The following is a 13,631-nucleotide window of genomic DNA, read 5'->3' as shown; positions in this document are numbered from 1 at the left end:
AGGTCCGTGTGACTTAAGCCCTCTTGCTGCAATCTTTTTTTAATGTCCTAAAGTGGATTAATTGATTTATAGTGAGTTGAGTATTTTAAAACGTTCAGAATTATCTCGTCTTTTTTGTTAATATAGCCCCTTTTATTTTACATGTGGTGGTGAATTTAATAGCTTTGCCAGTTAAGTAATGGATTAGCATTCTGGATTATTGACCTAAACAACTAAAGTTTGTTATGTGAATTTAGCTGGAAGTAGGGAGCTCAGAAGTTATAAATCTCTTACCCTGACTCCTTGCTTTTTCTAAGTAGAACTCACAGCCTGAGAAAGAACAGGTTAGATTTCTTGTCCTAGATTTGGTTTTGACTGCCTTTAGCAAGTTACTTCAGCTTTCAGTTAGTCTTCCCTCTTCCGCCTTCCAAGATGAACTAATATAAAGTTTTTACTGCAGTAGTAGCACTTGAAACATAAATGGCAAGGGAGGTGGGTCACTGGCAGAATAGTAAATGGGCTTTTGGTGAGAGAAAGGATGAGAAACCATTTAAAAAAAAAAAATGAAAAGCTGAGCAGCAAAACCCAGAGATTTTGAAACTGGAATGACCAGCATCAGTTCTCTGTAGAGAATACTTAAGAATTTGATACGTCTTGGATTCTCCCCTCCAAATCGGGTTTTCATTAAGAATTTTAAATGAAGAGAAAAGCTGAAAGACTAGAATTATGAACAGGTATATTCTTGCTACCTAGATTGAGTGTTCAATAGTAACCCCCTGTTATAGTTCTTTAATATCTTTCTCCTAGTATGTATAAACATTATGTACATTACACACAGCTTTTTGAGAGAGTCATTATCTTTTGAATACAAGTAGCTATCTTAATGTTCACCCCTAAATATTTCAGTATCTGAGGCCAAAAAATAAGGATGTTGTTCCCTATGAGCCAACACAATTAGCACGCCTAAGAAAAGTAAACTCTTTAATATCATCTCATATATACTCTAGAATCAGATTGTCGCAGTTGATTCCAAAATACCTGTTTCAGTTATTTTCAAATCAGGCTCTATAAGGTTCATGCATTGTATTTGGATATAATGTCTACTCAGTCTTTCTAACTCTAGACATTCTTCCCATCTTTAGTTCTAAAGTGACATCAACTTTTTGAAGTGATCAGAACAATGTCTCATATCCTGGATTTGTGTGATAGTTTTCTTGTGATGTCTGCCTCCTGAAGCTTCCTGCGAGTTGGCATCATTAGATAGAGTTCATGTGTTTTGTGCACACAGTTACCTCTTAGTTGACCATGGATGCTTCGCAGTGCGTTCTTCCAGGAGGCCCAAAATGATAGTCTGTGCCACTGTCCAGGATAAGTTTGATCACTGGGACAGGTAGTGTCTGCATGGTCTGTTAGAAAAATCTATTTTTATCTTTTGCCTAGCAATTCTTTGATATTTTGGCACTATACAGATATCCCATCCACCTTTCCTTATAATGATTATTATTATTATTTTTTTTTGCGGTACGCAGGCCTCTCACTGTTGTGGCCTCTCCCGTTGCGGAGCACAGGCTCCGGACACGCAGGCTCAGCGGCCATGGCTCATGGGCCCAGCCGCTCCACGGCATGTGGGATCTTCCCGGACCGGGGCACGAACCCGTGTCCCCTGCATGGACAGGAGGACTCTCATCCACTGCGCCACCAGGGAAGCCCCCCTTATAATGATATTTTGATATTTCATTGGGATTTGCAAAATGGTGATTTTTCTAATTTTGCTATTCCTTCTATATTAATTGACATTCTCTTCTAGAGAAGACCTTTTCCTACTGGTGATAAATAGCTCCTCCTGAAATGGGGGCATAAATGTAGTTTTTCCTCATTATTTACCAGTTTTTATTTCTTTATTTTTTAATAAATTTATTTATTTTTGGCTGCATTGGGTCTTTGTTGCTGCGTGTGGGCTTTCTCTAGTTGCGGAGAGCGTGGGCTTCTTATTGTGGTAGCTTTTCTTGTTGCAGAGCAGGGGCTCTAGGCGCGCAGGCTTCAGTAGTTGTGGCACATGGGCTCAGTAGTTGTAGCACGCAGGCTTAGTTGTCCTGTGGCCTGTGGATCTTAGTTTCCCGACCAGCGTTCGAACCCGCGTCCCCTGCATTGGCAGGCGGATTCTTAACCATTGCGCCACCAGGGAAGTCCCTACCAGTTTTTAGAATACAGATTTATGTAATAGTTCCTCAAGTGATAGCAAATGAGCCCCCCTTCTCCATTATCATTATAGAATAATGAGCTTTTTTTTTGCATTGTTAGTCGTTTTTTTTCTTTGAAATTTGGCTAAATGAAAGCTCTTTGAGGCTGTCTCCCGTGTTCTAGTAACTCATCTGTCTTAATCTTTGAGTGCATCCTTGATTTTTGGCACAGAGACTGTGTCGCTTTTTAATTGTGTACAAATAGCTCCTTCACTGGAAACTTCCAGTTTAAATTCTTAAAATTTGTTAGCTTTAAAGTGATTCCAGAGGTCCTGGTAAATCCTCTGGAATAGTAAAGGATGGAAGAAAAAGAAATGCCAGTCAGCAGATAAGCCTATCCTTATTTCCTGAGGATGAAAACACCTAGTACTTATCATGTAGCCAAACTAGTTTCAAAAAGCACAGGTGTAGAGCAGGCTACATGAGAGATTTCCCGCTTAATTACTGGCAAGGAGATTATTAATATCCCAAAGGAATCTTTCAACTTGGGAGAATAATCAGCCCTCAGCACTTTCTCACTCTGCCTTGACAACAGTAGCAGCCTTTTAATACATAATACATTTTTATCTAAAAAATGTAGGAATAAAAATTGTTCCCAACCTCATTGCTATTCTAAGGTCAACTCATTATTTATTGGCTTTTAATTTTTTTTTTAAGATGTTGGGGGTAGGAGTTTATTAATTAATTAATTTATTTTTGCTGTGTTGGGTCTTCGTTTTCTGTGCGAGGGCTTTCTCTAGTTGTGGCAAGCGGGGGCCACTCTTTGTCGTGTTGCGTGGGCCTCTGACTGTCGCGGCCTCTCGTTGCGGAGCACAGGCTCCAGACGCGCAGGCTCAGTAGTTGTGGCTCACGGGCCTAGTTGCTCCGCGGCATGTGGGATCCTCCCAGACCAGGGCTCGAACCCGTGTCCCCTGCATTAGCAGGCAGATTCTCAACCACTGCGCCACCAGGGAAGCCCGGCTTTTAATGTTTAATCATACACTTAATTCAAAACTTACCCAAAATATTTATATTGAAATCTCTATCCCAGTATGAAACAAAACTAGATGAATAGTTTCATAAGTTGCTGTTTAAGATGATGAGCAAAAAAGACAGTATACGCTTGAAGAAGTGGAATTGAAAGCAAAGCTGACTGGTAGCACATTCAATTGGAATAGCTGTTTTCACAATGAGTAGAGTGGAATTGTACATGTGTATAATGAATAACAGGGATCTAAGGAAAAGAGTCATCCTCCCTATATTTCAGTTTTATAAGCTCTGCATCAAAGATGAGTGGTATTTACTAAGAGTACTCAAGAGATCAGTAATACTTTGCCTTTTTGTTTTTGCTCACATTCATCTGTACCTGCCCTTCTTTCTGGGCAGTCTCAGATCACCTTCTGCTTGTCTAGGATAATAAAGTGTCTGTTTCTGTTACTGGAGGCATTGAATTTCTTTCCATCCTCAGTAATGCCCATATAGTGTACTATGCAGATCTGACTGTGCTTTGGATAAAGTACTCCCATATTCCCAATTTCCGTTGGCAGCAGACCGGGAGTGGAACACATTGCCTTCTCTATCCCCTTTCTTAAAAGGCGCAAAAAGTATCTCCATTTTAGGGAAATGAGAAGATAGTGTCATAATGGATGAATTTTCTCTTGACAGTTGACAGTGTCTCTTTTCCTGATCACTCAAGTTTTCCCAAACTCAGTCTTTGTTTTACCTCTGTTTCATTTAACGAATTTGATTATTCTCTCCAGGTAACACTGACTTTTCTTATTTTTCATATTACTACTTAAAACTAGATTTTCCTGGTTTTTTGACTCATTTTTCCTCAGGTTTTTGCTTCTTTCTCGTGTCCCTTAACTGAGATTCATCAAATCCAGTCCTAGGAATTGCCATTTTTTCTTTTTCTTTTTTCAGCCTATACATCCCCATTTCTTTAGGTATTAAGTCTTGGGCTGATTCCTTCTGTAAGCACACACACACTCCACACTACCAGATATGAATTATTTTACACACCTGTAATACACATGTGTATTTTATATACACATCTGTATAGTTCCCATCCGTACTTCAACTGTTACAGAATAGTTCTACTTTGATTTTATCACCAGAATCTTTCATATCTACACCCAGAGGCAGCATCTTTTGCCGTAAACTGGGTTCCCTTTTCACCTTTCCCATTCTCCATGTCCCCTTTTAACTCCCAATTTGGTCACTAGGCTTTTTTCTGATTTCAAGTAAAATGCTGTTTAGATTTTCCTGTTGAGGCAAGTCAGCACAAAAGCCCAGGAAATGAGAAAATGTAGGATTGCAGGAATCCGCTGCTGCTGATCTCAAGATGCCTGTAGCAGCATGGTCAGTGAACGACTGCAAGGACAATGCCTGAAGCTTTTGGCAAAAAACCTCACATCTGCTGATGACCACAGCGCTACCAGCTGCCCCTGGAGAATAATGACTTCTACTTCTCTTTGACCTTTAAAATTTTGTGTAATTGTCTCTCGTTGGTGGATTCTCAAAATAGAATCCTGCTGGCAAGGGAGAGTAGGAAGTGCTTCTAGTCCATGCCATACAGGGAGGGAGTAAAAGATGGGGATGGTGTGAAGTATCAACAGGTAATATCAAGCACATAACCTCAGTTCCCTTAATCAGAATAGATAAAATCTCTTTTGGCTCAGAATTGTGGATCCAGCATGTTACCTCAAGGAAATGAAATCACTATCTTGAGGATTTATCTGCACCCCCATGTTCATAGCAGCTTTATTTATAATAATTACAACGTGGAAGCAAACTAAGTGTCCATTGACAGATGAATGTATAAAGAATACGGTGTACATACACACACACACACACACACACACACACTCACTCACTCACTCACTCACTCACTCACTATAAAAGTCCTGGGTATGTAAATGTATATAGAGTACAGTGACTAGTCAAGGACCTTATCTGCCTTAGTTACCAATCTATTCCCAACTTTTAGAAAAGAATCTGACACATAGTAATTACTTAATGTTTATTCAATGAATGAATGTCCATGAGTAAGGGATTGATCATGTGGTGTATCTTTAAATATAATTCTGTTGAGCCCAATACAGTTATATGTGCACTGACTTAGATGTCTGGTATAATTTTAAGTGATGAGAGAAAGTGACATAAAATGATGTAAACAAAGTATCTCATTTGTCTAAAAATTATATATATTTTTCTATAATTAGATAATGGTGGGGAAAATACTATTAACATACTATTAGTTAACTATTAACTGTTAGTTGATACATACTGTTAACACTGTGTAGGATGTTGGATGGGAGGTAAATGTGTTATATTTTTGTATTTGAATGTTATTTAAATAAGTATATGTAATTTTTTAATGAAAGTAGGTTGTAAGGAGCAACAAGTACCTTGTTTCTTTATTATTTGGGACCTCTTTAAAAATAGAATGGTATTGGATAAAACTCAGAAAACTGCTCTTTTAAAAATTCTCTTTTTGGGGCTTCCCTGGTGGCCCAGTGGTTAAGAATCTGCCTGCCAATGCAGGAGACACAGGTTCAAGCCCTGGTCTGGGAAGATCCCACATGCCGCGGAGCAACTAAGCCCGTGTGCCACAACTGCTGAGCCTGCGCTCTAGAGCCTTCGAGCCACAGCTCCTGAAGCCCGCGAGCCGAGAGCCCGTGCTCCGCAACAAGAGAAGACACCGCAGTGAGAAGCCTGCGCACCGCAACGAAGAATGGCCCCTGCTCGCCACAACGAGAGAAAGTCCGCGCGCAGCAACGAAGACCCCACACAGCCAAAAATAAATAAATAAATACATTTATTTATTTTTTACAGAAAGAAAATTCTCTTTTTGTACTAAAAGCATACATCCTCACTTAAAAAAGATAGAGAATTGCATGGAGCAAAATGTTTTAAAGTTCCTCATTCTGCCCTTCTCTTCCTGCCTTGCCAGCCACACATACTCAGAGAAAGCCATTTTTATATATTTTCTGTACATATGTAAACACAAGAGTTAATTGCTTTTAAAAAACTTAACCTTATGCATCTGGACATTCTTTCCATCTTTGAACATAGAGATTTATGACATTCTTTTTAATGGATATGTAATACTTCATTGTATTGACATGTACTGTAATTTATTTACCCCGGCATACATTCTTCTTATTACATCTTCTTTGTTCTTACAAAAGAAAATTATTTAAGGAGGAATGTCTCTCTGTCCCAGTGAAATGTTAGCAAAATAGTACATTTAGTTTTGAGACCTAAGCTTTGGTATATATCTGTTTCTCTATTGTATAGTCCCCTTTAATGGTTATGGTTTCATTCCTGTATATTTCAGGTCTTCGTATCAATGGAGAACTAATTACTGCCTACCCTCAGGTGGTGGTAGTGAGAGTACCAACCCCTTGGGTGCAAAGTGATAGTGACATCACTGTTTTGCGTCATCTGGAGAAGATGGGATGCAGGTTGATGAACCGACCTCAAGCCATCCTGAACTGTGTTAATAAGTTCTGGACGTTTCAAGAGTTGGCAGGTCATGGTGTTCCTCTGCCAGATACTTTCTCTTATGGTGAGTTAACTAATAAGAATTTATAGCCTAAATTTTAGAGCACCAATAAGTTTTGAAAGCCTTACTAAACTATTAGGGTTATGTGATATAATGAAATTCGTGAACAAGGAAGAACTCTTAGAAGCGATTTTCAGTTTTAACAAACTGGGCAGGAGAATTATGAATCTGTGTATGGTATGAGTAGAATGGACTGACCAAACTTTCTGTAATGGGTCAAATAGTAAATATTTTGGGCTTTCCAGGCTGTAAGTTCTCTCTTGTGACCCTCAGTAAAGCTGTTGTACTGTGAAACGTGCTGTAGACAAAGCTTAAACAATGAGTGTGGCTGTTTTCTAGTAAAACTTAATTACAAAAAAGGGCTGTATGCCCAATCAGTCCTTAGTGTGGCAACCCCTGAGGTAAAAGAATCTGTCATCTCTATAATTTCTGATTATCTTCATTACCATTTTCATGATAATGGTTCATAAATATTTCCCTATTTTTAAAGAAAATTACACTATACTAGGTGTGCTTTAAACCAGTGCTTCTAAAATCACCTGTGGTAGAGGACTATTTTTTTTTTTTAAGACCCATTTGCTGTGGATAAGTACACGTAAAGTACCGTAAAAATAGCAGAGCAATGCCAAATTGCTTTCTTGTGCTTACTCTTTTTGTATTTATTTGGACACATATCAGTAGCAAAGAAGTCACAGGCAGGGGTTACTGGACCACACTTGGAGTAGCACTACTGTAAACAGTATTATGTTAATATATTTCCTGCCTTTCCAGTTTTTCTAGTTTGGAAAGAATCAGACTTGCTATAAATCAGTATACTTTTTCATAAAAATATTTCTTAAAATGTCCAGCAGAATGCTTGGAGAGTTAACGAGGCTTTAAAAAGAAATTCCTGTCCTGTTACAGTTTGAGAGTTCTCTCTTCCTGATGCTTTTGAGATATTATATAGCTTATTTCATCGTTCTACAATTCTGATTTTAAGAGAATGGAAAGGAGAAAAGTATATTAACCAAATTAATGAATATTACCTGTGCTCTCACGTTTAAGGTTTAAAATTTGGAGACTAGGTCATCTTCATATCTCTGAGCTGAAAATTTATGATATCACAGTTGTTTAATGAACCTTTTCTTGGTGTGATTATTCTGTCACCATGCTGATTTTGTACAACTACAATCCATTTTTGCTGTAGCTTTGCTTCTGTATCGTTTGTTCCTAGGAATATAAACAGAAAGAACAAGACATAACCCATGGGTACTGAATAGCTCAGTGTAGAAAGAACTCTGATTTATAATAGAGATAAGAAATATTAATTTGTGTATTTGATGAGAGAGAGAGCCATGCCTGTGCATGCAGCATCTTTTCAACTTTGGATAAGTCTACCCAACTGCCTCACTCTTCTGTTTCTTAATCCAAATAGAATTCTATATACTAAAGTAGATCTTGGCTTCTATTATTTGTGTGGTAGAGAAATAAGGGCTAAAAATATGAAAAATGTTATAGAATCAGGAAACTTTGTTTTAATTTCTTTGAGTTGTATATTAGAATATTTATAGTTTAAGATAGTTTTTATCCATTTTAAAAGGAGTGGTTGTTTAACTGAAGACAAAATTTAGCCATCAGGTTATTACCTTGTACCTCCCTTGTCTTGCTGACTTTAGTATAGATAAAATTTATCACAAAACACCTCTGTTGCTGTTCCTAAATTTCTTTTTTGCTCAAACCAGGTGGTCATGAAAACTTTGCTAAAATGATTGATGAAGCAGAAGTACTGGAGTTTCCAATGGTAGTGAAGAATACACGGGGTCACAGAGGTGTGTATGAGTTGTTGCTACCACACATAATATTGAAATTACTCTTGAGAATTAATAAGTGGTTATACAAAACAGATTTTTTAAGACTTAACTTAGATCTACCTTGTATTTGCTCATGGTTATTGACTAGACGTAATCTTGTCAATTGAAGTTTATAGCTTTTGAAACAGAGCTTCTGAAGAATTACTCTAGGGAAATTGCTAGGTGCATGGTACCTCAGACTCACAGAAGGCGCTTTTGTGAGTTGTTCCTCTAGGCTGGAACAACAACAACTCACATTTCTGTTCGTTTAGTGGTTATCCTAGAGATTTTTTTTTTTTTTTTTTTTTTTGCAGTACACGGGCCTGTCACTGCTGTGGCCTCTCCCGCTGCGGAGCACAGGCGCAGCGGCCATGGCTTACGGGCCCAGCCGCTCCGCGGCATGAGGGATCTTCCCGCACTGGGGCACGAATCCACGTCCCCTGCATCGGCAGGCGGACTCTCAACCACTGTGCCACCAGAGAAGCCCTATAACCATGTTTTAAAAGCAGACACTTCTGTTGGCATAGAAGTAGTAACATACTGCTACTTTACTATATGCAAACATGGCATCTTAATATTGTGTAATATATAAAACATATGTTTTAACTCAGAAAAATGTTTTGTTGATAAGTGAGGCTAGTATTATTGGCTAACCTGGAGGAATACAAATCTTAAGAACCCAAATATTTAGTTGGTCTTTATATACATTTTACCATAACGCTGTTACTTTGGTTAAAAAGCAGTTGGTTCTGAAAAAGGAGATTGGGACACAAGAAAATGCAGGTAATGATATCAACTGCTCATAGTTTGTTGACTTACATTTTTTATTCTTTTCGACCACAGGCAAAGCAGTTTTCTTGGCTCGCGATAAGCACCATTTGGCTGATCTAAGCCATCTTATTCGCCATGAAGCTCCATACCTGTTTCAGAAGTATGTTAAAGAGTCTCATGGAAGGGATGTACGTGTCATTGTTGTGGGAGGCCGTGTGGTTGGCACCATGTTACGCTGTTCAACGGATGGGAGGATGCAAAGCAACTGCTCACTAGGTAAAAGCAATGCAAGTGTCTTTCTAGGATATAAAGTAATACTATTAAAGCTTTTTCAGTGAGTATTTGTATATAACTTAGATCTTTTTATTTAATATGTTGAAAAACGTATCTTTCACATGTAAATATGATTCATAGATTTACCACGAATATAATAAAAGTATAGAATTGTTTTTCTAGTAATGAAGCTGGATTTCTCTGAATCATAAATTTGCTTTCACCCAGGCTCAATTTGTACCCCAATTTGCACATGTGTGAAATGTCTAACAAATTCCCTCTTTGGTCATATTATTTCATTTAAGCTGTGTCCTAACCCATTTTACCCATTGGTCCAAAGAATGTTGCTGATTTTGATTTGCTTAAGTGTATATCTTCTGAGATTTCTTACCGTTGAAGGGCCTCAGAGCGTAGTCTGGGTGTTTTCTTCTTCTCTGTGTATTTTACGTTCTTAGTAATCTTACCTAGCTCGTGGCTTTAGATGCTATCTATGTTATTATTTTCAAATTTATCTCTCCAGTTTAGGCTTTCTTCCTGAACTCCAGGCACATATAAATCACTGCCTCTCAATATCTCCATGTAGATGTCTGTTAGACATTTTAGTCTTAACATGTCCAAAACTGAACTCCTCATCTAACTCCTCCTCCCAATATGTCCCATCCACAGTTTTCTCCTTATTGTTTTTTGGCAACTGTATCTTTCTAGTTTAGACCAAAATCCTTGGAGTCATTCTTGATCTCCTTTCTAGTCTAACACCTCATATCCAAACTCCTTGAAATCTCTACTCTCAAAATGCATCACCTCTTGTTCCCTCTCTCTTCCCATGAGAGGATTAGAACAGTTTTACTTCCCTTCCTACTCCTCCCTCTTGATTCATTCATTCACTGAACAAATATTTTTGAGTACCTCCTAAGTATCAATACTGTTATAGTAGTATTTTGTATATAGCAGTGAACAAAACAGACACAAATTTCTGCTTCCCTGGGCTTTGTATTCCACTATTTTTCTGAAACCATTTAATAGTTTTAGTTCAAGTCTATAATAGAATTTCTTTTATTGTGTGTCTCTTCTGTTGCAAGAATCCTTATGTAGCACTTACGTTATCCATTCCCAGGCAGTCTTTATCTGTTGAGAGTTAATTACACCTGTATTGCAAGAATCACACTACTAGTCACTCTTTACTCCCCGTCTGCATCTTCCCATACCTTGAGTTTTCTGTCCTTAGTCATTTGCTGTTATGTTAGTATCTCTTCTTGATTATTTTCCCTGGATGGTGTGTGTGAGTGATAGATACCTCATAGCTTGCTGTCTTTCTCAAAGGAGAATGATATATTGGCTGAGATAGGATTCTTAAATTGTGTGAGTCTTACTTCTGTTCTGCTGCTCTACAGTTTACACTTTTGCAATTGAATGTCCAAATCTACTCTGATTTTGGGAGGGGGGTAGGTAATTTATATTCTTTGTAAGTTTGTTTTTTGTTTTGTTTTGTTCTCTTATTTTTGGTTGTTTTGTTTTATTTGAAATGCGAAACAGTTTTGTCAGGATATTTTTAGATATGTGTCTCTTCTCAGTCAGTCCAACCTGGATTTTAGTAAGCTGTTTCTATCAGATTCAGTTTTTCTAAGCTTCAGGAAAATTTCTTCTCTCCTTCTGGGGGTTAGGGTTTTTCTGATTCAGTTATCCAGATTTTTTGTCCTTCTTTTGTGACTTCACCTCAGGTTTTTTGTATGTGCTTCAAAATATTTCTCACAGTAGATTTTCCAAGTTATAAGTTAGACTCACAAAAGCAACTCTCCTTCAGTTTCTCTGTTGAAACTTTTAAGTTGGGTAATCCTGTTTTTGTGTTAGTTCAGAGAGTCTTTTTGTGCTAAACTTGAATTTGTGCTCTTATTTCTTTCATTCAGGTCATAGACAGCTTGTTATTTGTTATTGTCACGTCACATCAGAGCTCTGCTCTGGTTATTTGGAACATTCCAGATGGCCTCAGTACTATGGATACTGAGAAGCAGTGTCATTTAATTCATTGGCTAGTGTGCCAGTCCCCTGCTTCCTGCACTCCCCTCCCCGTACTCTTCCAGCCACAGTGGTAAGGGGGACTCTGGTCATATGTGCCTTTACCTTTGGTCTCTTTGGGTCAGGCATACTTACATAGTACTGATGTCAGCTTTCCTCCTGTTGAGCTCCTTAAGCCAAGGTTTTGTCCAAATTCTTTTGCTTTCTAGTCCTTATCTAGTCCTTTCTAGTCTTGAAACTGTCTCCAACTAGTTCTAATTCTTTTCTCTCAGATACCAGCGAAGACTTCACATACACTCCTCCAGCTACCTGAAACCCCAGAATACTTTTGGCTTAGGAACAGCAAAGAGATTAGAATTGGGACTGTGGAGGAAGAAAAGCATGTTCCTAGATTCTGTCCTCTGTCCTTGTTATGCATCTCTGTTTTTAGAAATCAAAATCTGAAACTGATAAAAACCAATAACAACATTAAGTGGTTTAACTGTATTTATGCAAAAGTTCCATGGGATTGCAAGTAAGATAGACTTCAGTGAAAGTTTAATGGCTTCAGAAAAAAATAGCATATGGAAAAAGTACAAAGTCATGAATTTGTCGAGAGACTGCGTTGGAAGGGGATTCCCTAATGAAAGAATCTTAGACTTCAGAGTCCCAGTTTTACACTAGAATAACACTTTTGCTATTCTACTGATTTAGAAGAGAGGTTTAGCCTTAGAGGCTAACTTTAAGGTCAGCTTTAGTTTTACTCCAAAATTTTGTCATTTTGGTAACTTCTTATTTCTCTTTTGCCAGGTGGTGTCGGGATGATGTGCTCACTGAGTGAACAAGGGAAACAGCTAGCTATCCAGGTGTCTAATATCCTGGGAATGGATGTGTGTGGCATTGACCTGTTGACGAAAGACGACGGCTCCTTCTGTGTCTGCGAGGCCAATGCAAATGTAGGTTTCATAGCCTTTGATAAGGCTTGTAATCTAGATGTAGCTGGTATCATAGCGGACTATGCCGCCTCCCTTCTGCCCTCTGGCCGGCTCACCCGGCGTATGTCCCTGCTCTCCGTGGTGTCCACGGCCAGTGAGACTAGTGAGCCGGAGCTGGGTCCCCCAGCCAACACTGCTGTCGACAACATGAGCGCAAGTTCCAGCTCTGTTGACAGCGACCCTGAAACCACGGAGCGAGAGCTGCTCACCAAGCTCCCGGGGGGCCTATTCAACATGAACCAACTGCTAGCCAATGAAATCAAACTCCTGGTGGAGTGATTCCACCAGTAAATAATTAACCAACAAAACCCTTGTAAAACTTTCTTTTTCTTCTTTCCTTTTTTTCTTTGTTTCTTCTTTTTCTTTTTCTTTTTTTTTTTAAACCAACTTGCAATGCTGTTCATAGAAAATGCTCAGAGAGATGAGAGAAAATTGAGTAGGATTAGTTAGGAAGGAAGAATGGGGAGATAGACGAGACCTTTGCTACTAAGATGTTACTGACTTTGATTTGCAAATCCTACAGATAGAGAGGCAGAAGAGGTGAGATACAGAAAAATGTCAGGCTCTCGTAGTTTTACATTACTCAGAGAGATGTGTAGGCTCTCAGGCCATGAAGAACATAATATTTTCATGGTCTCTTGCTTTTGTTTTTGTACAGTTGGTACAAATTTCAGAGTAGTGTACTTAACATTGTGTTGTAATCCGTGAGGAAGACATCTACCTAAATTATAATTTTTTTATACAAATCTGAAAATTCAGCCTATACACTATTATCTAGGAGCTTTATGTTCATAGTTATGCGATCTTGAGGAGCTCTGTTATTGACTTTTTCCCCCTTAATTTGGGTGGGAGGGCAACGTGAATGTGACCCAATAAAGATTTTTTTAATGATAAAGTTGGCATGTTTGCATGATAAAAGGGAAATGAACAGTATTGCAATGTCTGGCACACAAAATAACATTTACTCCATTGTAGATAAAATTGCACTAGTTAAAAATATGTG

At 38.4% G+C, this 13,631-nt stretch overlaps 1 protein-coding gene across 12 annotated transcripts in view; it reads left to right on the top strand.

Moving 5' to 3' along the window:
- RIMKLB (ribosomal modification protein rimK like family member B) overlaps nt 1-12,909 on the top strand; it is a 131,439-nt gene extending 118,530 nt beyond the window's left edge. For all 12 annotated transcript variants that reach the window (XM_079938531.1, XM_079938525.1, XM_079938527.1 and 9 more), the window contains 4 exons: nt 6,541-6,771; nt 8,490-8,576; nt 9,441-9,644; nt 12,444-12,909. In XM_079938531.1, coding sequence (XP_079794657.1) covers nt 6,541-6,771; nt 8,490-8,576; nt 9,441-9,644; nt 12,444-12,907 — 986 coding nt within the window. In that variant the 3' untranslated portion in view covers nt 12,908-12,909. The remainder of the gene's footprint in view (nt 1-6,540; nt 6,772-8,489; nt 8,577-9,440; nt 9,645-12,443) is intronic.
- The last annotated feature ends 722 nt before the right edge of the window (nt 12,910-13,631 follow it).

The sequence above is a fragment of the Stenella coeruleoalba genome, assembly GCF_951394435.1.
Source record: "Stenella coeruleoalba genome assembly, chromosome: 11".
NCBI classification, from domain to species: Eukaryota; Metazoa; Chordata; class Mammalia; order Artiodactyla; family Delphinidae; genus Stenella; species Stenella coeruleoalba.
Note: the sequence above shows the minus strand (reverse complement) of the source record. Positions and strands in the feature narration are given on the sequence as shown.